Below are 26,256 nucleotides of genomic sequence, written 5' to 3'. Positions count from 1 at the left end.
AGCCCGCTATCCATTTTGTCGCTTGTTTTTCAAGAAAAACTGATTCCCTGATATTGCAAACAGAAAGCTAGATCTTAGCACTATATGTTGATTTGTGGTCCTACTTTAGTATAGTTTGTATCAATCACAGAGTAGCAACTACAAATTGGTCCAAACAAGCTAATATGTTCAACTACACACGTAACACATGTTTGAACACAATTCTCTTAAGTTTGTTAAATAGTTCTCTTTTGCGGTATCACTAAAACATCCGCCATAATGCATTTTCATCTCAGGTACCCCCTGGAACGACTAAAGCTACCCCTAGGGGTACATGTACCCCAGGTTGAGAACCGCTGATTTGTAGGATTGCCATCAATTTTTTATAGTGAATATATAGCTTTTCAATGCCTTTCGATCAAAGAAAATGTAAAAAACGCACTAGACGATGACAGTGAGATATGGGTAAATGTTGAATAGAAAGCATTTCAGGTGATGGACGAATATGTTTTATTGTTTCGATTCCGATTGAAAATCCATAACAACCATATAAAAGCATCAAATTCAGATCATTTCATGCTCATTCTCCACCAACAATGAACTAATTCCGACAGATCTCGCCGCCTTTACGCATAGAATTTTCTCACCACTCCCTCCCATCATTGTCCTAATCATCACCCGACTCTCTCTTCTCCATCTTCTACGCGTATAGTAATGATCATATTTCATCCCACCCCGAGTCGATAGTGGTGGTGGTGGTGGTGGGTTGGCACCCGCGCGAAGTCTATCCTTCCTCCGACCGCGAGAGACAATTTCCCATCAGCCTTCACGGTTCACCGCTGCTGAGAAGCGGAGCAAGTTGTAGGATACGAGCGTTGACACACCACCGCCCACCTTCCTGCCCGCGTCGCACACGGCCCTCACAACCGCACTCACAAACGAGCAGCATGATCGAAATCTCACCACCAATTATTAACAGGGCGTAATTGGCGGCAAAGATGACAGAGAGCGGGAGTCAAAAAGAAAGCCGCCGCCGCCACCGCACCGGGGCAGAGGCCCGAGACCCCGATTACGGAGATTACGACAGATAAATACGGCCGTCGTCGGATCGGAGTGGTCCGTGGCGCAGGTAGCGGGGTGCAAAACGGAAGAATTATGTTTATGGACGGAACGTGTTGAGCATGAGAGAGCTGAGCGAGCGGGAGAGTGTGAGCAGCATAGAAATTGCGCGCTCGCTGCTTCACATGGTTTTCCACCAATACCAATCCGGGGTGGTTTCGGCTCACTGCGAGAGCAAGGTTTTCCTTCGAACGGTTCATGCGCTCTCACGTGCTGAAGCTGCGGCGGGTGCTGCTGTGCGGGAAAAGTTCCATTCATCGAACCCTTGAAGAGTGCAGCGCAACATTCGGTGAAACACTTCCCAGTGATCAGTCGTCGGAGTGAGATGTTCGGTGCGCTCTGCTGAAGATCGAGGATCTTTTCTCGCTCGGTTCAAGATTGAGGCAGTCGTTGACACGGTGTTTGGCAAAAGAACGGTGACGGTGGTTGGCGGTTGTTGTTGTGGTGCCGTGAGTGTTGCGGGACCGAGTGTGTTATCAGGGGTCGGCAAACCGAACCACAAAGACCGGACTTTGGCGGTAAAGTCGAAGGAATTTGAAACATTTCGTCCGTGACCGTGGTGGAGACCGCGACCGCGTGTGAAGAGCGAGCGGGTGATACGCAAATTAACTGCTGGCGGCGGCGGCGTTTTTGTTTTGTTGCCGTGCATCTCCATGGCCTGCTGCGGCACAGACAGGTGAAGAGAACGTAAAAGAGTCAAGTTTTGGAGTGTTTTTCGCGGCTCGACAGGGACGCTTCTCGCAAGGAAGAAGGCCCCAGTTAGTTACATTGCGCGAAGAAATTCGAAGTTCGGTTTTGCGTTGCGAGAGTTTGATTAATTAAGTGTGTCTTACGCGTGTACGCCTCGTGCGGCTTTGAAAGTTTTTTGGAAGATTGGCAGTTTCGTCCCCGCGTCCAATCAACGACTCGAGCTTGAAAGCTCTGCGGGAACCGGAGGTCAAGAGTGTGGAGATAACGAAGGTGAAAGAAAGTGGTCAGGTGACCGAAAAAAAACAACAAAACAAGCAAAAAGCCTACCCGGGGTCGAACCGGTGATTGGCGGTGCGTGGGGTGCGAGAAGTGCGAAATGATTGCGCATTCTTCGTTGTCGAGGGTCGTCGGACGTCGCGCGGTAATTGAAGTTTAATGCGAACAGCGATTGTCCATCCCGATGCCCTGAGTGCTCTGGCGGAGGCCGATAAAGGTCGTCGCAAGAAGAAAGTGGGCCCCTTGCTCGGTGCTTGCTGTGCTATGTGAGGTGATCGGCTGCCGCGGTTGTGCCGTAGTGTGAAGAATTCGAATTGGAATGCGATGGATATGAAAGTGGAAAAAACTGCGCGAGTTTTGCGAGAAGAAGGTGTCCGGGTGTGAACGGGGGCTTTCGCCGTTGGTCGTACTGAAGGTGGAAACGGGTGCGACATCAAAGTGCAACGACATAAATACGCAACATACAAACCGCGCACGCGACTCGACGATCAAAGTGCGCATTAATAGCGGGAATGGTCCAATTGAAGTTTGTTTGGCTATAAGACCGGGCGTTTTAATTGGAAAATAGTAGTTCGACATCAAACGCTAGCAGAGTGGTGGTGGATCAAAGAAGAAATAGAACCCGGTGGTGTCACGGAAGCGAAGAGCAGTGTTTTGATATGGTGTTTCGGGCGGAGGAAGAAAGCAACGTGCGCGAGAACGTGACTCGCAGGGGCAGCATGCGGCAACGGTGCAGTACGATGAGGAAAGCTGGCGCATGTGGGAATTTACTGCGGGTGAGTAGCTGCGAAGCAGTAGTTGTGGTTTGTTTTGGTTTTCGAGCTCTTGTTGGATGGAATGGACATCAAAGGGGGTTCGGACTTTGATTCAATTATGTGCCCTTTTATGCGTTAATTTAGAGATACTTTAGCGTGTTTGATGTGTATTCATTTTAGTGTAAATTGTTGTTTATCTTTCTGGTGACCAGTTCTACATTTTTAATTAAATGGGAATAGATTTAAGATGTAAAGTCCAGTTTTGTAAATGTCATTTAGATGTTATGAAATTAATTTTCCAATAACTCATTTCAAAAGCTAATTACATTTCTTGTTTTTTAATGAAGAACATTTAAGGACCTTGAAAGATTTTCTTATAGGACTCTGCTGTAAATCTGAAATCGGCGGCATGATAGCCAAATTAGTGTCAAATGAAATTAATGTCATGACATTCCGTGACATTTTCGTAATTTCGTTCTCATATCCCGCAATTTGTACTTAAAACAATGATTCATTAGACAAAGCAAAAGGATCCATACCATACATCAAATGTTCACAAGAAACCACAGTTGTAATAAATTGTAAAAATGTTTTGATTGAAAACGTATTTATTGAGAAGGGGGCTTAAAACGGAACCCTCCTAGCTAAATCTTTTTTATGCCGTGCTGTAGTGGTCAATTTTAATCCAAAATGTAATTTTTATCCAAAAAAAAAATTCAAATGCATGTTCATCATTCATTAGAGAAAAAAATATTTTTTTTTTTAAATCCAATCCTAATCCAATCTAAATCCAATCTAAATCCAATCCAAATCCAATCCAAATGCAATCCAAATCCAATCCGAATCCAATCCAAATCCAATCCAAATCCAATCCAAATCCAATCCAAATCCAATCCAAACCAATCCAAACCAATCCAAACCAATCCAAACCAATCCAAACCAATCCAAACCAATCCAAACCAATCCAAACCAATCCAAATCCAATCCAAACCAAACCAATCCAAACCAATCAAACCAATCCAAACCAATCCAAACCAATCAAATCCAATCCAAACCAATCCAAACCAATCCAAACCAATCCAAACCAATCCAAACCAATCCAAATCCAATCCAAATCAATCCAAACCAATCAAATCCAATCCAAACCAATCCAAACCAATCCAAACCAATCCAAACCAATCCAAATCCAATCCAAATCCAATCCAAATCAATCCAAATCCAATCCAAACCAATCCAAATCAATCCAAACCAATCGAAATCCAATCCAAACCAATCCAAATTCAATCAATCCAAACCAATCCACATCAATCCACATCCAAACCAATCAAACCAATCCAAACCAATCCAAACCAATCCAAATCAATCCAAACCAATCCAAACCAATCCAAATTCAATCCAAACCAATCCAAACCAATCCAAACCAATCCAATCCAAACCAATCCACATCCAAATCTAATCCAAACCAATCAAATCCAATCCAAACCAATCCAAACCAATCGAAACCAATCGAAACCAATCGAAACCAATCCAAATACAATCCAAATCCAATCAAATCCAATCTAAACCAATCTAAACCAATCCAAACCAATCAAATCCAATCCAAACCAATCCAAATCCAATCAAATCCAATCCAAACCAATCCAAACCAATCCAAACCAATCCAAATCAATCCAAACCAATCCAAATCCAATCCAAATCCAATCCAAACCAATCCAAACCAATCAAACCAATCCAAACCAATCCAAACCAATCAAACCAATCAAATCCAATCCAAACCAATCCAAATCAATCCAAATCCAATCCAAACCAATCCAAACCAATCCAAATCCAACCAAACCAATCCAAACCAATCCAAACCAATCCAAACCAATCCAAACCAATCCAAACCAATCCAAACCAATCCAAACCAATCCAAACCAATCCAAATCCAATCAAATCAATCCAAACCAATCCAAACCAATCCAAACCAATCCAAACCAATCCAAACCAATCCAAATCCAATCCAAACCAATCCAAACCAACCAAACCAATCCAAACCAATCCAAACCAATCCAAACCAATCCAAACCAATCCAAACCAATCCAAACCAATCAAACCAATCCAAACCAATCAAACCAATCCAAACCAATCAAATCCAATCCAAACCAATCCAAATCAATCCAAATCCAATCAAATCAATCCAAATCAATCAAATCCAATCCAAATCAATCCAAATCAATCCAAATCCAATCCAAATCCAATCCAAATCAATCCAAACCAATCCAACCAATCCAAACCAATCCAATCCAATCAATCCAAATCCAATCCAAACCAATCCAACCAATCAAACCAATCCAAACCAATCCAAATCCAATCCAAACCAATCCAAATCCAATCCAAACCAATCCAAACCAATCAAACCAATCCAAACCAATCCAAATCCAATCCAAACCAATCCAAACCAATCCAAACCAATCCAAATCCAATCCAAACCAATCAAACCAATCCAAACCAATCCAATCAATCAACCAAACCAATCCAAACCAAATCCAAACCAACCAAACCAATCCAAACCAATCAAACCAATCCAAACCAATCAAACCAATCCAAACCAATCCAAACCAACCAAACCAATCCAAACCAATCCAACCAATCCAAACCAATCCAAATCCAATCCAAACCAATCCAAACCAATCCAAACCAATCCAACCAATCCAAATCAATCAAACCAATCCAAATCAATCCAAACCAATCAATCCAACCAATCCAAACCAATCCAAACCAATCCAAACCAATCCAAATCAATCAATCCAATCCAAATCCAATCCAAATCCAATCCAAATCCAATCCAAATCCAATCCAAATCCAATCCAAATCCAATCCAAATCCAATCCAAATCCAAATCCAATCCAAAACGTCGAAAATGACAGAAAGTCGAAAGTACAAAAGGTCGAAAGGGGCAAAATTTTGGAAGAAAAGAAGTAAAAGAATAAAAAAATACTAAAATAATAATAGTGGAAGTAAATGGAAGAATAATAGTCTTTTAACCTTGTAGCATTTCCCCTAAGACGCTCTAAAATAATTAATCAATAAAAAAAAGATGGAAGGAGAAGAAGTGAGAAGGAAAAAGGAAGAAAGAATGAGGAAGATGGCAGAAAGAAAAAGGAAGACGGAAGAAGGAAGATTAAAGAAGAAATGAAGAAGGAAGAAGGGAGTATGGAGTAGGAAGAAGGAAGAGGTTATAAGGAAGAAAGAATAAAGAAAAAGGAAATACTGAAAAGGAAGAAGGAAAAAGAAAAACGGAAGAAGTAAGAATGAAAAAGAATTAAGGAAGAATGAAGAAGGATGAAGGAGGAAGGAAGAAGATTGAAGGTAGAAGAAAGAAAAGCGAAACAACAAAGAAGAAGGAAAAAGAGAGAAGGAAGAAAGAAAAAGAAATAAGGACGAAGAAAGTACAAAGAAGGAGGAAGGAATAAGAAAAACCCAAATTTATCCACCAGTGGTGATTATGCCTTTCTCGATTCAATGTGTTGAATTCGAATTAGTATGGTAAATGCAACGTAAATTGTCTACATTTAGGCGGTTAATAGCTTTGATGCGATTATATCACGCTGCTTAAAAATAACTCAACTATGAGAGTAATGGATTGCGTCACGGCTAAATTGATTAATGATTTAAAATGTGCATGTACACAGCGTATTTGATAAAAGAAAAATAGAAATATTATTCAAACCGCATGAGATATTAGCAAACAAAAACAATAGTGTCCAACTAGGAAAGTTTCTCCGTCGAATGAAACTAGTTGCACTCGAATCGGTCAAGTCCTTCTATATGAAACATGTTTAACAATAAAAAATTCCCGGGGCTACACACACACACACACACACACACACACACAGTCAGACATGTGCTCAGTTTTTCGAGCTGAGTCGATTGGTATATAACACTATGGGTCTCCGAGCCTTCTATCAAAATTTGGCTTTTGGAGTGAAATTATAGCCTTCTGGTACAACTTTGTTGTACGAGAAAGGCAAAAAGGAAGAAGCAACAAGGAAGAAGGAAGAAGGAAGAAGACAGAAAGCAGAAGGAAGAAGAAAAAAGGTAGAAAGAAGAAGGAAGAAGGAAAAAGTAAGAAGGAAGAAGAAAAAAGGTAGAAAGAAGAAGGAAGAAGGAAAAAGTAAGAAGGAAGAAGGCAGAAGGAAGAAGGAAGAAGGAAGAAGGAAAAAGGAAGAAGGAAGAAGTGAGAAAGAAGAAAGAAGAGTAAAGGAAGAAGAAGGAAGATTTCAGAAGGGAAAGGAAGAAGTCAAGAAGAAGAAGTCAAAAAGAAGAAGGAAGGAATGAGAAAAAAGGAAGAAGCAACAAGGAAGAAGGAAGAAGGAAGAAGACAGAAAGCAGAAGGAAGAAGAAATATGGAAAAGGTAAATGTAAAAAGGAAAAAGGAAGAAGGAAGAAGAAAAAGGTAGAAAGAAGAAGGAAGAAGGAAGAAGGAAGAAGGAAAAAGTAAGAAGGAAGAAGGAAGAAGGCAGAAGGAACAAGGAAGAAGGAAGAAGGAAGAAGGAAGAAGGAAGAAGGAAGAAGGAAGAAGGAAAAAGGAAGAAGGAAGAAGTAAGAAGGAAGAAAAAAGAGTAAAGGAAGAAGAAGGAAGATTTAAGAAGGGAAAGGAAGAAGTCAAAAAGAAGAAGTCAGATGAAAAAAGAAAGAAGGAAGAAGGAGAAAAGATGACAGAAGAAGGAAAAAGTACGAAAAAAATGGAAAAAGGAAGAATGGAGAAAAAACGGAAGATGGATAAAGGAGAAAGAAAACGATAAAGAAAGAAGGAAAAAGGATGAACAGAGATAGAAGAAAAAACAAGGAGCAGAGCAAAAGGAAAAGGAGGGAGGAAGAAGGAAGTCCTTTTCGACCTTTTGTTGTTTTCGACCATTTGTCCCTTCGACCTTTTGTCTTTCGACATTTTGTTATTCGACCTTTTGTTTTTCGATTGCCAATTGACCTCTTGTCCCTAACTCCTAACTCCCAAAACCAATCAAATCCAATTCAATTCCAATCCAAATCCAAAGCAGAATTCGAATCCAATCCAAATCAATCGAAATGCAATTCATATTAAATTCCTATTTAAATAGGAATGTAATCAAAATTCAATTCTAATCCAATCCAAATTCAATCCAATCCAAATACAATCAAAATCTATTCCAAATTAAATTCAAATCTAATCCAAATCCAATCCATAATCATCCGAATCCAAATCCTCTGCAAACCTGTTCCAAATCTAATCCAAATTCAATCCAATTGACTCCAGTGTATAGTTCGGATAAAATCTGTCACATCGATTTAATAAAAGTTGTGAATAATGTTCACTTTTGGTGATATCCGGAAAGTAGGCACTTCTTTTGTGTTTTTATTGCTCCAAGCTTTGATTTAGTTTTACTGTTTGTAGACGAACTTTGGCCAACATTTAATTGTGCTGTAGCAAGTCCTAACCTCGTTCAACTTCTGCGCCCCAGCAGTTGTCCGCTTTTTTTCTGTGTCATGCCGAATCTGTTTCCAATCAAATTCCATTGACCTCAGCGGCAGAAAGCAGTCTCCGCTTTGAAGTCTCCTCGCCAATATAAATATAGCGAAAACACGCAGTTCTGTGCGTCAACATCAGCAGCGCGTTGCTGTCCCGTTGCGTTGGATGTCCCTTTGATGTCCGGTGTTGCTGTTTTGAATCAAGATCACAAACGTACCACAGGTATTACGGCGGCCGCAGCATCACCCTGCCCAGAGACGGCGGGATGGTAATTCAGGCGTGGGTCGACCGACCGAGATGCAGATTTAATCACCCAGAGCACGTGATTTTCTCGCTACCGTCTTGGTGCCGCTGCTGCTGGCTGCTCGTTGTAGCCCGTGGCAGGCGTACTACGTAGTACAGTGCGACGTCGCGAACGATGCGACAGTCCCTTGCAGCAGCAGTCAGTGTGGACTTCGGCGAGTTGGTCTTCCCGCGCGCGGAAAACTTGAAAGAGTTTCGTTCGATAAATACATTTTCGCTATTTTCTCTTTGATCTCTCACGGTGAACCACCGGTGCGCGGCAGAAGCTGACTGTTTAGGAGTATGCGATATGGGGCTGCTTGGTGATGAAGCTAAATTCGAACCGTTGTTGGATATTAAGTTGAGCGGTGAGGCTACTGAGGTACTTCGTAACGAGCTACATCCTCATAACTCCAAGTCGATTTACTTCCTGAAGCTCGGTCTATATTTCCAGGTGTCGGCATTTACTCTATCCTTCCACCAAAGCGTTCCAAACAATGTTTTGGATCTGGATTGTCGCGTGTATCGAAATATCGCATACCCTCAAGACCAACTTGTTTTATTGTGGCGCATCGCCGGCTGAAACCGGCAGGGAGCTCCCCTTTATTGTTGCATGTACTAATTTTTGCGGTCGGCCGTAAATAGCTCGGTCCAGCGCAACGTGGTCGGATGCAATATATAAATAGAAGCCTGTACAAGAAACCGAGAGACCGAGAGCAAAGTTGATAAGGGAAACCGCTTGCGCTCACATGTGCGGAAAAAGAATAGGCTGAGCTGACGGAACATCGTCCCGCAGCACTCTCTCGAAGTAGACGAAGATGGAATGAAAACCTGACAGCTATTAATTAAATGGGAAAATTATTTAAATTACATTATAATTACCGACAGTGAGCATGCGAGCAATTATAAGGCGATTAATCGAGGCGCACGCGTACGGATGATGATGGAGGTGCGTTGTAACAACGCCGCATCTACGATGGTGCGTAGGAAGCTTCTGATCTAGAATCAATCTACCAACGCCGTAGCCACCGTTCGATGTTTCGAGCTTTGGAGCAATTGGAGCACGAGCGCATCGTTTTCTGCCACCAACCGCACCACCTGTTCTGTTGCCCAGCATCCTAACCTAACCCATCGTGTGCTGCTCGATCACAGAGCTCCGATTCCGCCTTCCTTCCTGCGGCTCGGACTCGACCGACTGGACCACGCGTGTCTACCGATGTTCTGCTGCCCCGGACCGGCTCCAAGCTGCGACTAACAACTGACTGCCTGACTGGCTGCTGGGGGCTTCGGTTCTCTACCGTCCGCAACCGGTCGCACGTTCCGCTCGTTGCCGCACACGTCCGCGTTCTCGGCTTTGATGAACGAGCCCTTTCTTGGCGTTAACGAGCATCGCGTTGAAGGCAACATCAAACGAGCCGCCGCCGAAGCCGCCAACCGCAAAATGAATTTGATAGGCTCGGCTAAAAGAGGCGCGATACCGCCACCATCACTTATTATTAAATTATGTATAATTTCAGATACAGTTTACTATTATTATTGTATCATTAGTGATATTTCTTCTCTCATTTTTCGCTCTTTTGCTCGGCTGTCGGCTGGTTTGCTGTTATTGCTGCTGGCTGCTGCTGCGGCTGCCGCTTTGGATTCGTCCCGCCGCTGAGCCCCCCTCGGACGACTCTTGTCTCTTCGGCGGACCCCCTGATGGCCCCATCTTCAAACGCACAACACCGATGAAGACCGAACGAATCCTACACTGGTAGCAGCCGTCGCGTCGTTTGCCTGCCTTGGCAAAACTGGTGGATCTTGTTCGATTCCAGAGCAATAATTAGTGATTTTGTTGCTGTTTTGTGGCCGATGATTGTAACGTTGTTGCTGCAATCGACGTCGTCCTGGTCGTGCGATGCAGCAGCAACACGACGAGCAGATGTTTCGAAGTTGTTGCCGTTGGCAGCTGATGGATGAATTTGCGCTGGGAATGCAAGTACCTCGGGTGATCAAACTGCCGTAAAATGGGTTTGCGATTTTGATGATTCTATTGAGTTAAGTAGGAAATTTTAATAAGGCTAATATTTCTCTTTTTTTCACTTACGGTTTCGACTATAAACGACATCGAATGATCCAATTAGGACTACACTAGACTAACCAAACGAATAACAAACATACTAGCATCTTCAGCAAAACGCTGCATTTGGTGACAGTTTTGTTGTTCTTTTGCTTCGAGGTCAGCTTGTTGTCCAAAGTTAGGCAGAGGCTATCAACTTGATTGTTCAATTGCGTTCTGTTTTTATAAAGGGAAGAATAAGAATTTACGTGGCTTATTCAAGGGTGTTCCTTCTCTACCATGGGTAGGTGCACGTGAACCCACCGGACAGCCTCGTCTGAGGGGATAACCTGCTGGTCACAGTCACCAGTGAGCCTAAGTACACGAATTCTTCGACCACTTCGATTTCGCCGCAACCGATACAAACTCGATCACGTTGTCTTCTCTTGAACCTCTTCCTACCATCGTTTTCGACGTGTTGATGACTAGTCAAATCCGTTTAGGTTCGCTTCTCAGTCTGATGTAGGCTTCCTCCATCCTCTCAAAGTTATGTGCCATAATATCAATGTCGTCGGCGAAACCAAATAACTGGACGGACTTCGTGAAAATCGTACCACTTGTGTCAATCCCTGCCCTTCGTATTACTCCCTCCAGAGCGATGTTGAATAGCAGACACGAAAGACCATCACCTTGCCGTAACCCTCTGCGCGTTTCAAAGGGACTCGAGAATGCCCCTGAAACTCGAACTACGCACATCACCCGATTCATCGCCGCCTTGATCAACCTTAACAGTTTATCCGGAAATCCGTATTTGTGCATTAGCTGACGAGCTCGGTGGTTTAGTGGCTACCACTTCTGCCTTATAAGCAGGAGGTTATGGGTTCAATTCCAGGCTCGTCCCTTTCCTACTTTGTATTTCTATCTTAGTTCTTTCTGTGTTTCACGTTCTACCAAAACAATTCCTACTGTTATAACCTTCCACACAATCCCAAAACCTCCCGTGGCACCTATGAGAGGTCGTAGAGTTCTCTGCATCTTTCTTAAGTAGGTGTCCTACTAACCATCCTTCCCCTTCCTCAGCATTCGCAAGGACGTGGCCAGGACAGATCTCGACTATTGGAGAGTGCATTGCTTCCATCTAAGGGATAGTGATTAGTCCCAAATTAATATCTGTGGTAGTGGTATCTGTGGTATGAAAGTGATGCTACTCTCATATAATACAGTCAAACCTCCATGAGTCGATATTGAAGGGACCATCGACTCGTGGAAATATCGAGATGTGGAATAGAATTTCCTTGAAAAGCTCTTTGAAGGGACCATCACAGTAGCCCAGAAATTATTTTTTAACATGGCAGAATTTGCTTCCATGAGTCGATATCGAGTCATAGAACATCGACTCATGGAGGTTTGACTGTAGTCTTGGCTTGTACCACCTACGAATTTGTGCGAATTGCTCAATGCTAATGCTAATACTAAATCCGTATTTGTGCATTAGCTGTAATAGCTGGTCTCGATCGATTGTATCATATGCGACTTTGAAATTGATTAATAGATGATGTGTGGCGTTGTTCTCGCGGCAGCGTAGAGCGTTCACCCGTGAATCCCGCCTGGGAACTCTCCTGCAATTGGTGTTAGTCGGCAGCATAACATTTGGAAGAGTACCTTGTAGACGGCTTCAATGTGATTTCACGGTAGTTGCTGCAATCCAGCTTCTCCTTCCAAATTCTGCTAATTACCCAGTGCAGCGCTCTACCCAGTACCTCAGCACCGTATTTAAACAGCTCTCCTGCTAGTTGGTTAACTCCAGGGGCTTTGTTCCCAGTCAACACAAGATCGTATATGATGTCACATAAGATGCTAAAGTGGAGGCCATATAGGTACTTCCCCATACAATATGTACGTATATCGCCTCTACTTTAGCATCTTATGTTGCATTATATGCGATTTTGTGTTGACTGGGTAGTTTTCAGCCGACCAATCTCCCCCTTGATTTCCTGGAGATCTGGAGCTGGAAAACGTTTGTTTTGCGTGCGTGCTCCCAGGTTCGTTACCACGCCACCTTCGTTTCATGCCACATCACCATTCAGGTGCTCTTCGTAGTGCTACCAAAACCAAAACATTCGCAAGGGAAGATCCATAAATTACGTCACGCAAAATTTGGCTATTTTCAACCCCCCCTCCCCCCTTCGTCACATTTTGTATTAAACCTCTAAAATTTTGTATGAGTCGTCACGTTGTTCGAACCCTCCCCCCTAGGAGCGTGATGTACTTTGTGGATGGCCCCCAAGCAAAATGGCTGGATTCAATTTACAAATCAGTTCAAGGATTTGTCAAATGACTTACCTACGATCAGCAATTTTTACCTTACCAAAGAAAAATCGTTTTCCCTTGGCGGTTGCCGAGAAGAAGTGCATCGTAATGAGGGCTCCAGCGTTGTTCCAGCTGATGAGGAACCGCCGGACATAAGCGCGTTCCACCCTTTCCTTAACGATGACCTTCAGCGTTTCACTACCCCTAAACTTCTCTACTACGGATGGCATAAACGATTTGCAGCATAACTTTGTCTTGATCAGCATAATCTGCTGACAAGAAAAACGCGCCAGTTTGCGGGCATGGACTAGTCGACTTTCGGCAGAACAGAACATTTGCCAGAAAAAGTCGTTCGGCTGAATAGTTTGTTTATGGCTGTTTGGCAGAAATAACCGTTTGGCAAAAAAGATATTTCGGCCATATCACCTGTTGAGTAGATGACATTTTCGCCCCGTTCTGTCCAAGAATCAGTCTGTCAATCAGTCTTTGGAAAAAGGTATCTCATCTTACCTTGCCTCAAACCGATAAATTGTTCCTCCTGAAAGAAGGTATCCTATCTGCTCTTTCCTTGAATCAAATTCCAGAAATGAAAGAAGGAATCAAATCATCTCTTGCCTTCTGCCGGTCAAATGCATCTCTCAAAGAAGAATATCTGCCTTTTCTTTGAACCGACCAAATGCCCGAATTGAAAGAAGGAGTCATATCCTCTCTTGCCTTCTGCCAAGCAAAAGCATCCCGCGAAGAAAGGATCATATCTCCCATTTCCTTTAGCCTTCGGGCACTAATTTTTATATAAACTTTTTAAAAACACGACTTTGCAAAAAGCAACATGTTTCTTATGATATGTAAAGCGTCATTAATAAAGGAAAATTGAACATATTTTGCATTAGTTCCAAAATTGATGATTCATTACACACACAACTATTAGGCCAAACGGCCGTTATGCCAAACGACATTATGCCAAATGACCTTTATGCCAAACGGCATGATGCCAAATGACCTACCACCTTCTGGCACAAATTTAATTCCGTTAGCTCGGTACAACTCCAACACGTTAAGGCTCAAGACTTCATAATTCTGTTTTGAAAATTAATGACGTTATTGCTTGTTAGTATTGGTGAGGCAACTAGTACAAAAAAGTGACGAAAATTTGAGGTGGGTGGAAATGGGGTGGTAAAAGCTTGTCAGCTGTTACATAATGTTGCCAGATGCAACAAAATATTTATTTTTGAGCATTTATGAAATATTTATTATATGGAAACTTATTTTAACATTCTTCATACACCACTGGGCTTTCAACATACAGTTTTAGGGAAAGTACAGTAAACACTTTGATTCTCCGAATATTTACATTTTATCCTTAAAATATCGTGCACCGAGCACACTGAAACAGTTTCCCAAATTAATGTAAGACGAAATAATGTCTTTTTTATTCTTCATCCGCAGACTGTTTGTTTGCTGCTGCGTAAGTCTCGTGCCATCCATCCACACTTTCTTGTGCGCAGTGCAAATAGAACATAATCGAGTTAATTAGGCTGAGGCACACAGCCTTGAAAGAGTGCTAGCCGCAGGTATTGATTTATTAGTTCTAATCTATAAAATGAGTAAGGAATAATGAAATGTATATTTGCCACCAAAACCGATTATACGTTGAGAAAATATTCTACGAAAACATTGATGGTGGGGAGAAAATAGTAAAAGTATGTGCAGTCGTCTGCTTGGTCGTGGCTGCTGCAGCCACCTGGCACGACGCCATCTTTCTGCAACCAACATCTCAAAGTAAAATTTATGGTAGTATTTGTGTTGTTTTTGTTTCCAACATCTGATTTGATTCCCATTGGGATCCTAAAATGTCAGTGAGGACCAGTCGCGCAATGTTGGCTGCAAAACAAACCCATTGTGCGAGATATGGATGACACCCACCTGGGCTGCTGCTGCGGCTGCCGTGGTTTTTTTTTTATTGAATGCATGGTAGGATTAATGGTACGGTAAAATTAAATGTCAACAATTCTCCATCCTACCAACAGAAGCTTGCATAATCTTTTCTTTTTTTCTGGTTGATTTGATTAATTCGACAAACCGCAATAATTATTTGTTTAAATAAATCTGGCAATGATGAAATGATGATTCTTTTCTTGTATATGCATACAGTTGTTTGCGTGTCGACTAGCATATTCGATGTATTGTTTTGATATTTCTTATGTCGAATTCGTTTTTAAAAAGTTCCAACCTAAGTGCTGTCAAAGTGTTTTTTTATACGCTCAGGTTGGAACTAGGTTCGCACTAGTTCCAACCCCAAAGCTGTCGGGTTCGCACTGTGTTGTTTCACGGTTTCGCACCAGGTTCACCAATACAACTGCACTTCAACTGTCAAAACAATGTGGGTGGAATAAACAAGCCGAAGGGAAATACAAACCAGAGTAAAAACGAAACTGTTTGTGCGTTTAATAAAGAATGCGCATCGAAAGCCGTTTTACGGAAAAAAATTATTCCCTGTGGTATTTGTCAACATTTGCATTATATTTAAATTCCCTTAGGACTTTTTTCAGTAATCCCAGAATAATTTGTTTTAAACAGAAATATTATATTGCAATTTGTTCTAAAATTCCCCCATTAATTATTTCTTTAAGTAGTTCTTCAAAAAATCATATGCAAATTCCTCGAAGAATTCTTATAATTCGTTCAGGTATTCCTCCTTGAAGTCTTGTATGCATTCCATTGCGAATTCTTCCCAGAATGCATTAGAGCAATATTTCAGGCATTCCTTCATAATATTTTTCCAGAAGTTCATCTGGAAATTCCTCCAAGAACTCCTACGAAATTTCTTCCAAGAATTTCTTTGGAAGTTCCTTCAGGAATTCCTCCAGAAGTTCCTCCAGGAAGTTTCTGCCAGGAATTCCTCCGGAAGTTAATACAGGAATTCCACCAGCTATTCCGGAATTATTCCGGAAGTTCTTCCGGAAGTTCCTCCAGAAATCCATCCGGAAGTTCCTTCAAAATTTTCCCCCTGGAATTCCTTCAGAAGTTCCTCCAGGAATTCCTCCGGAGTATCCTGAGAAATTTCGGGAGGGACTTCCGAAGGAATTTTTGGAGGGACTTCTGGAGGTATTCCTTGGAGGAACTTCTAGAGGAACTTTCGGAATGAATTTCTGGAGGAACCTCCGGAGGAATTCTTGGAGGAACAGCTGGAGGACCTTCCGGAGGAATTCCTGGGAGTACTTCCGGAGGAATTCCTGGAGGAACTACCGGAGGAATTTATGGTGGAACTTCCGGATGGATTTCTGGAGGAGCTTCCAGAGGAATTTCTGGAGGAACTTCCGTAGGAGTTTCTGGAGGAACTTCCGGAGGAATACCTGGAGGAACAGCTGGTGGGATTCCTGGATGAACTTCCGGAGGAATTCCTGGAGGAACTTCCTGAGAAATTCTGAAGGAAGATCTAGAGGAATTCCTGGAGGAATCTCTGAAGGAACTCCTGGAGGAACTTCCGGAGCAATTTCTGGAGGAACTTTCGGACGAATTCTTGGAGGAACTTCCGGAGGAATTCCTGGATGAACCACCGGAGGAATACCTGGAGGAAATTCTGGAGGAACTTCCGGAGGAATACCTGACGGTACTTCTGGAAGAACTCATAAATGAATTTGAGTAGGATTTCATGAATGAATTTCCAAATGATTTACTGAAGGAACTTCCGGAAGAAGTTTTGAAGTATTTTTGGGAGGAATTCCTGAAGGAATGTTCCAAAGATTTTCTGAAGGAACTTCCGAAGGAAATTTTTAAGGAACTTCGGAACTTTCCTAACGAACTCCCGAGTTCCGATCGTAACTTCAGGAAGAAGAGGAACTTATGAATAGATTCCTGAAGAAATTTCCGAAGGAATTTCTGAAGAAACATCCGGAGGAATTCCGGAAAGAAACTCCGAGTAAATGCCTGCAAGAACTTGCGGAGGAATTCCTGAAGAAGCGAAAAGGTAGATATATCCATCCAAAAGTAAATTTCGTAATTCGCGAAAATCAGAGCGCGTACTTAATCATTTTTTATCATGATCTGATTCGTTGTGGCCCACAAACAGCCAGTGCACTGGTAAAATCGGTATGGTGTCGATCATATGTTTCGAATCAAAACAAACACGATGCCACGCACACCACCATATCCAATGACAGATGGAACTGAAAACGTTTTTTTATTCAGGGTTCGGGTTGACACTGACCCAGGTTTAAAAACGAATTCGACATTAGTTGCTTTGCCGAGATTTTGAGCGCACTATTTCACCTAATGCGGTAGTGAATTTGGGTGTTCCGAATTTTGCAACATTCACAATACGGCCGTCAAATTTGTCTCTCACTTCAAATTTTTTAAAGCAGTTTTCGTTGGTTTTTCGACATGAAGTGAAGAAATTGGTGTTCAACATCAAAGACAAAAGTGTTGGTGTGTGTACAATTAGTATTCAAAAATTGTCTAGGAAAAAAGCAGTTTTAAGCGCTTTACAGTCAATTAATTAATAATTAATTAGCTGGATGAGTGAAAAATTCATATGAAAATACCATGAATATACGTTGACAGAGGTAAGTTGGTGAATAGCAGTGAAATATTGAATTTTGGCTAAAATTGCATTAGTATTAGTGCGAATGGGCCCTCCTTAGCCGTGCGGTAAGACGCGCGGCTACAAAGCAAGACCATGCTGAGGGTGGCTGGGTTCGATTCCCGGTGCCGGTCTAGGCAATTTTCGGATTGGAAATTATCTCGACTTCCTTGGGCATAAAAGTATCATCGTGTTAGCCTCAAGATATACGAATGCGAAAATGGTAACCTGGCTTAGAAACCTCGCAGTTAATTGTGGAAGTGCTTAATGAACACTAAGCTGCAAGGCGGCTCTGTCCCAGTGTGGGGATGTAATGCCAATAAGAAGAAGAAGATTAGTGCGAATGAGAATAAAATCATCTTCATCATCAAATTGATCACGGTTTATAGAGCCTTAAGTAATGAAGGGAGCGCTTACTTCACCACATCCGCAAATCGCTTACCTTTGTTGCAAATTTTGATAACTCCTTCGTTCGGATATCCTCCGGAACTTCGAATTTAGACTTGGCAATAAAATATTCTTGCCCAGAAAGTTGACGGAATTCAGCTTTGAAGTAGGTTTCGTCATCCATGCCGATGCAAAACGATTCGGTGAACAACTTAATAACTGTCCATTGGACCACTCCCTTCTTTCCTTTGAACACTCAGACGCTCCTTGAAGGTTCTTATTACACGAGACACAGTTGAATCTGCAATCTCGAGCTATTTTAGCGATCGATCGGTGGGACGCCTCTGGATTTTGATTTTAGATGCACAAAAATTTGTCCCTGGCAATTTCTTGTTCCGACGGCATGATTGGATCCACTGTATGAAAAACTATGAAACTCTACAGATGTAAACAATACACTATAAATAAGATTTGCTCAAATTTTCAGGTTTTTTACACAGATAGAAAAAGTTGTTGAAACTTATACGAAAATAATGCACATAAAGAGAATGCCAAAAAGAGCGTAATTTTAAACGATATTTTTGCTTGAATGTATGCAATTTGTATTGCATTTTGTCACTAATTATTCGATTAAGTGGCATAATGCTATACAAACTGCATACATTCAGGGCGAAATAGATGGAAAAGATTCAGGTATGCTCAGAATAGTGTAATTTTCCGCGTCTGTATTTTTACGCGATGATTAGTTTTCATTATTTTTTTTGTGTACTTATACGGTTCAAAAGTTACAGAAGATTTTTGGTGTCATTTTTATCGAATTTAAACTAAAATTTCCAGAGCAACTGTGTCGCAAACACAGATATTAGTACACTCTGAAAAGATGAACATTAAAAGTGTGTTGATTGGTCGTTGAACGATTGAAATCTTGTCCCATATTAATATGTTAGAACTGTAAACGCTATCACACCTATGGTCGAATTGAATACAGCCTTTCTTTGTGAAAGAGTTTTTTTTTCCCAATTTCTGTTGTCAGCTGACAAATGATCCTTGGTGAACTAATTACCCGAGATCGAGCAATGAGAGGATCTTTAGTTATTGTTTAATTTTTTTTTCTAATTCTAAGATTTTGTAGATAACGGAACCACCACAACGAAAGAATAAACTAGAGTTCTCTTCCACTCTACAGTAGGCTGATCATTGGCCAATAGTACAAATGCATTCACTGCTGATGGCGCTACTGACATCCAAAGACACCACAGAAATTCGAACATTTGCAAAAGCTTGATGCATACCAGACAACGCTTTTCGGATGGCAAACTTTTCCCTGTAGTCGCCGGATTGAGCATGGACATATTCCATTTCCTTTTTTAACTTTTTTGCATTAATATCTACCATGAGGAACTACCTTGGCAACTGAATTTACCGACCTCGAAATAATGCCGCTGAATGTCCGCGAAACTTGCACTGGAGCACTCAGTTGGGCAACAACATAACTTTTCTCAGTGGTTAATATGTTAATATAGTAGAAAGTAGAAGCATAAGCATTATAACGCTAGAGGCGCTGTTATTCCATATAACATTTGGCCGGGGTTCTGCCAAATCGCACCAAGCGCCAACAAAAAATTACCCGTTTTTCTAACCAAACTTTCGGTTAGAAGATTGAATTGATCAAAAATCGTATCGGATGTCTCTCAACCTCATAACTGTGGATATCCTTCAACACATGTACGAATGAGTTGATATGAAATGACGTCCATTTTCTTTTTGCAAGCAAAATACCGGCCGTCAGTCAAAAAGCCGCTTGGTGCGTTTTGGCTGATCCCCGACCATTTGTGATCAACATGATTCAACCATAGTGACACGGATTATGAATAAATGGTTTGGACGGTACCTTGATACGGCACTGCACGGACTGCTCTTTTTCGTTGCAAAGAAATTAGAAAACAATAAGGCCACTAAATGTCAAAATTTATGAAGAACGAAAGAGAAAGAGATTTTTCGGTGCAGTGCCCTATTGTCATTTTTTTGGTTCACTTGTCCTCAATAGAGGTGTGCGCCGCTGACGACATTTTTGCATCGAAGCGTTGTCACGTTGACGTCATTTAATATTTGTCATAATTTTCCGCTGGTCTATTCGCCGATTCAAATTTGAAAAAGTCCACAGATTCAGTGGAATTTCCGTAGGATTCCCCTATTTATCCATTGTTTACATTGAAACTCCAGTGAATTTTTCGTATTATACGTATTCATACAATTTCACGCTGAATTTTCGAAATGCTCTCCTTAAAATTGAAAAACTGTGAGTGGGAATTCCGAAGGATTTCCCGTTGAACTCCAAAGAATTTCTTGTTGAAATTTAATTTTTGAACAGAGAAGTGTCGTTTGGTATAAAGTCATTTATCCTAAGGCTACAAGGCTAAAAATTGTTTGGCCGGCTAAAAATTACTTGGCCGAAAATGTCATGTGTTCGAACAGTTTCTTTGACTGAAAAAATCGGTTGACCGAATAGCTCAATTGGCAGAAAAGGTCGTTTGGCAGAAAGGGCCATTTGGCCGAAATTGCCATTTAAAAAAAGTTGTTTCGCCAAGAATGATTCATTTGGCAGAAAATGCCATTTGGCTGAAATTGTTGTTTTGCAGAAAGGACATTTCGAGTCAAATGGCTCTTTCTGCCAAACGACATTTTCTACCAAACAGCATTTTCGGCCAAATTATCATTTTGTTCGCCTAACGACCATTTCAGCCAGACGGCGTTTTTTACCCAAATGACCAGTTAAGGCAAACAACTTTTTCGGCCGAATTAATCTTTCGACTTCTTCTTCTTCTTATTGGCATTAAATCTCCCACTGGGACATTGCCACTCCCCTGTTTAATGTTCATTCAGCACGTCCACAGTTATTACCGCGAGGTTTCTAAGTCAAGTTACCATATTTGCATTCGTATATAATGAGGATAACTCGATGATACTTTTATGCCCAGGGAAGTCCAGTAAATTTTTAAACCAAAAAATGCCTAGCCCGGCACCGGGAATTGAACCCAGCTACCCTCAGCATGGCCTTACTTTACAGCCGTGCATCTTATCGCTAGGCTAAAGAGCTGTATGCTGTATGTCGCTTTCGGCCAAATGACATTTTCGGTAAAACCATTTTTGACGTAATAACAATTTCGGATGGCTTTCTTACAGGGTAGCAACCATTAATATGCATGGTCAGTCTAAGCTAAGCCAAGCTAGTTAATTTCGGATCCCTTTCCGTCGCATGACTTTTGGTTAAACGACGGGAAGAATCATTTGGACGAGAGCCGAACGAATTTATCATTTGGCCGAATAAACCAATCCATCTGGTCGAAAATGTCATTAAACAGAAATTGTCATGTGGCCCAACCAGTCATTTTGCTGAAAAAGTCGTTCGGCCGAATAGGTCATTTAACCAAAATGTTCCTTTGGACAAAAAGTCATTTGGTCGAAATGGTCGTTTGAAAGAAAGGCCATTTGGCCATTTAGCCAAACGGATGGACATTTTCACTCATACTGCCCTTTCAGTAAATGACATTTGGTCGAATGACCTGTTGGGCCACTCGAGCAGCACATGCCAGGAAAAAATGCTTGCAGTAACTTTATAGTAACTTAATCTGTTCACATACCAGTTGTCGTAGCCCATGTGAAACACGCGTGCTGCAAGGGAAAATGCCGACTATTTTGGCGGAACGGCCTTTTCAGCCTGATGACCTATTCGGCCAAACGAACATTTCGACCAAAATAATCGACAATACAAAGAGTTTCCTGTCACTTGGGGTGAGGCGTTTGGCCCAGGTATTTGTTAAAATCCATTTTTTCATGACTTGATGTTGAAAGAGCTGAAGAATGAAGGCCATTCTTCCGGGTCGTCAAAAAACCCTGGATATCACGTGTCACTACATGTATTGCTGATAACAGCTTCGGGAGGGTCGCTACACTTGTAATGCAGCCAAAACACTTCCATCATTTCCGATATTAGGAACCGAGGAGGAACAAATGTTTGCCAACTAAGATGATCCGATGGATAGTTGACTGCACCACAAACCGCAATCCTTATAATAGCTTATAATCTAAGCAAATGCGGTGTCTACGGTTGCATTGGATGGATGTTGGAGAATGATGAGCAGCAAGACTTCGTTGCTGTTAGTTGGTTGGAGGGTATGAGCTTGGATATCCATTGAAATTGTCTGCTCACCCCAAAATGTTTACAAAGCTGCTGTATTTGATCCAATGAAGGATTCTCTCGGTAGATTTTGAGGTACGTCTAGTTGGAATGACGGACTGAGTCCATTTCCTTCCGTTGCGCCTGCCTCGTTAACAATCATCACGGTTGGTAGCTCTTTCCTACTTGCGCCCACTCAGCGATAGTAAATCAACTACTCCACAGTGTTTGAACTGTATGTGATTATTGCTTCATACATTCTGTTACTTGCTCTGACCGATTTCGTTTCTCAATATTGTCAATCTAACTCCGTTTACTGCGATTTTCTATGTCATCTTCTTCAACAAACGAATCTGACACTCCTGATCTTCCTGAACGCTTTTCTTTCTCCAAACGACGAATTCTTAGCACGAGCCTAGCCTTCCGACTGGCTAAAACCCGGATCGAGGCAGACCTTGTGGGAGCTGGTACGCACTTCATACAAACTTGATTCCAATTCTTTTTATCGAATCAGTTACCTACTCCGGCACAGGAGAAGGGCCTCAAATTGGCACAATTAACGCACTGAACCACATTATCCGCGTTGTCCGCCTGTTACACATTGCACAATTGAAAGCTTGCCGGCTTGGTGTTGTTCTGTACTACACGCTGGTCATTATATTTTTTTCCGGAGAACAAAGTACCCGTCCCCGGAGAACAGAGTAGATTACTGGTTCTGATAGCAACCGATTATTTGAAAGGCTTCAATTTTTTGACATGAAATTGGTGTGTGAGTTTCTTCCTCTGCGTTACCGGGACACCCGTATTTAATGTTATTTTATGTATTTTGGATAGAAATGATGACAATTCTGCGTGGTCTGCATGCATAGAACAATGCATGAGACTATTTGTCAGAATTGGTTGGACGCCCGTCAGAAGATTACTGTTGATCGCAATAAACAAAATTTTGCGTGGTGGGACACCTGAACGTGAAGCAAGGGTGTCTAAGTTCTCTTTTCTGTATTAGTAAAAAGTCCGGAGGAATGACACGTAACATAGTGTTTTTGAACACAAAACATACGGATAAGCTGATCTGTAAAAAAATGTGTGCTTATAATCGTTTAGCGTAACTAAAATGTTATGAATTTCAATTAAAACCAGACAGACACTTGATGAACAAAAAATAAAGACAAACTTTTTTTTAAATTTCTTTTCTTGTTATTTTTTTTGTGTTAAATAAAAGGGAAAATGTGAGGAACATGTCTAGAACGTGCATAGGTATAGCCCCTGAGTTGCACAACATGCATTCGGAATAATTATATAAATATTCCAAGGATCCTATTGTGACATACTTAACCTTAGATGTCCTACATTATATTTCTGGTGCTCTTTGAAAGCAAAATATTTTAATAATAGACTCAAACAGGATATTATATGTAACTGGTTTTGGTACATTCCATACCATCTCCCCCTTGCTCGCAGTCTCAAGGTAAATTTCTGCTTCCGACGGTGACCAACACCACCATGGATGGAGCACGCGAGAGAACGAGAGACATCCATTTCTCACGGCGGCAAAACTCCTTTGATCTTTGGTTTGTTATGCTTCTCTGCAACTGAACTTACGTCGCCGCTGGCAACCTTCCGTATCCAATATCACTGGATGGAATCGGGGCCGTAGAACCACAAAACCGCATCAACCAGCTGCTCAACTGGGGTGTGCTCTCGGTCAGTTCCATCACTGCCGACTTAGTCCAATTTACTCCTTACTTGAAGAATTGGACCGACTGACTCGGTACTCGCGGTTTCTCTTGCTCTCTTTCTCTCTCGCTCTCTCACGGAAGGCTTATCCTCCGAAATTGGCTACCGTGCTACACCGCACGCAGCTCTACGGCGGGGGGGACCGGATGACATTCAATGGGGACCGTAAATCACCACCTCAAAGTGCGATCGAAAAAAAAAATTCGCCACCACCTCGCCCGTTCGTCGTGACCAACCTGAACCTGTATCTCCATTCGTACCTCAACGTACATGTACGATGTTGGGTTGATTCGCAGTCGCGCATTCCAAAATGTGCGAAGAGCGCGCGAGAGATCGGACGGGACGCGGACCGGGGCATTCCGGGTACCCGGCTGGACCGGTTTTCTTTTGATAGTGGCGGCGTTTATCAACTTGCGTAACGATCGATGACGACGCGCGCGGCATCGTCTGTTTTTATCAAAACAGCAAGCCCGGATCCGTTTGGGTGTACGACGGTGAGCTCATTTGGCGAAAGGGTACGGAATCGGGTCAAAATAAAGGGCCTTGATACAGTTCCGATAAAGTGAGAATGGTTCTGGAACTCTACATTCCTCGTGAATCATTTTTTTTGGAAAACATGCTTTAGGTATGACATTTGAACTGCCTTGATTGTTTTAAACGCTTAATACGCACCAAGAAAGGTCAATTCTGAGGCCATTGCTTCGACAAAACGGATACAGTTCGATTACTACTCGTAATCAGTAGAAACAATCAATTATTTATTATTGGATAATGTTTGTCACTGTGCGAGTTGCAATGACATTTAAATGCCAGAAGAAAACCATATTGACGGCCATGTCCTTACAAAAGTAAAGCGTTAGATGTATTTTTTGTATCAGCATCGATTTTTGTTGATCAAGCGGAAGAACTGCGTAGAACGCATAATTTGTAAAATAATAAAGCAAACAAATTCGAAAGCTTCTTTCACATTGAACATTGTGTTCAACTTATCCCAGCTTGTGGCACTTCCAAAGAAATAATTACGCGTTCGATCGATTACCAGACTGAACAGAATCAACAACAAATCTTGATTTACTTCGGTGGAACATGCTTACTAGGCTTGAAGTTCATAAATTAGCACTTCGTGCGGAAATCTCTTTCCGCACCCGGAATGACCGCTGCTGCTGTTGCTGCTGCCGCCGAAGCAATTGCAAACTGCCTACGCTTAGGGATGTCGCAAATTAATCGATTACTTTGATTAATCGATTAATCTTTGCGATAATCGATTAATTTTGAATCGATTACCTCCCAACGATTAATTGATTCAATAATCGACAAGAATCGGGAGTAATCGATTAGTTACTAATCGATTAATCGGGATTTTACGACAGCTATAAGATGTCGATTACTTCGATTAATCGATTTATCGTTTTGATAATCGATTAATTTTGAATCGATTACCTCCCAACGAAGAATCGATTCAATAATCGTCAAGACTCGAGAGTAATCGATTAGTTACTAATCGATTAATTGAGATTTTACGACATCTCTACCTACGCTCCCCGGAGATCGAGAGCAAACTCAACATAAACCGAGTGTACCCCCTCGGGAGCTGGGCGGCGGCGGCACCGCTTTCAAGTGGCGCAAACAAGACAAGTCCAAATTTGTTTATGTTGGCCGGTTGAATTCCGATCGCGAGTGTCCGCGCCTGCCTTCGAAGGAGATCGACGAGAATAGTCGTCCCCCCTGTCGTGAGCCGGCGGCCGAGAGACAAGACGAGACGACGATAGTCAGCCGGGGCCGTGGCACAGCAGCGCGCAGGCAGACTGTGATTTACGGCCCAATGGCGTCTGCGGCGGCAAAGGTTCCTGCCGCTTGAAACTCGAGCTCTGTCGATCTCTCTCTCCAGCTGATAATTAATTGTTAAGCAAGCAGGTTTTGCGGCGGTGGCAGAGCGGCTCGGCCTAAGACCAAAAGGCGATCCGGAATGCCAACGCTTTGTCAAAGTGTGCCGACTTCTGCTGGCGGCTGGCGGCGATGAACGATTTATACTCTTCGGTGTGTCAGAGCCGGAGTCGTCGAACGCAGTGGAGGAAAGAACAACAAACAGACAGACACCCGAGGACTGGTCCTAAGTAAACAGATTCTCGGAACTAGGTGTGAAACCAGGTCCCAGTGGGAAAGCGAGATGAATGGTACCGCGCCGCTAACTAAGTCGACGGACGGTTTGTGTGTTGTCGACTGATGTTGTTAAATAAATAAGTGCAAGTTGATGCGGATGCTGTTCGGACAACAACAGCCGGCAGTTAGACAAGTGATGTACGAACAACCGGCGCAACAACGACAACAAACTGCTGGTTGAACAAACTCTCTGATGGGGGCTGCGTGGATAACGCATTCAACACAAAGAAGGCTTTTTAAGATTTTTCGATAATATTCTGTAACAAGATTATTATGGGT

At 42.2% G+C, this 26,256-nt stretch overlaps 1 protein-coding gene across 1 annotated transcript in view; it reads left to right on the top strand.

Moving 5' to 3' along the window:
- The first annotated feature begins 1,075 nt into the window (after positions 1-1,075).
- Positions 1,076-26,256, top strand: part of LOC134210601 (palmitoleoyl-protein carboxylesterase NOTUM) — a 62,553-nt gene continuing 37,372 nt past the window's right edge. The window contains exon 1 of the mRNA XM_062686721.1: positions 1,076-2,840. Coding sequence (XP_062542705.1) covers positions 2,724-2,840 — 117 coding nt within the window. The 5' untranslated portion in view covers positions 1,076-2,723. The remainder of the gene's footprint in view (positions 2,841-26,256) is intronic.

The sequence above is a fragment of the Armigeres subalbatus genome, chromosome 2 (assembly GCF_024139115.2).
Source record: "Armigeres subalbatus isolate Guangzhou_Male chromosome 2, GZ_Asu_2, whole genome shotgun sequence".
NCBI lineage: Eukaryota > Metazoa > Arthropoda > Insecta > Diptera > Culicidae > Armigeres > Armigeres subalbatus.
Note: the sequence above shows the minus strand (reverse complement) of the source record. Positions and strands in the feature narration are given on the sequence as shown.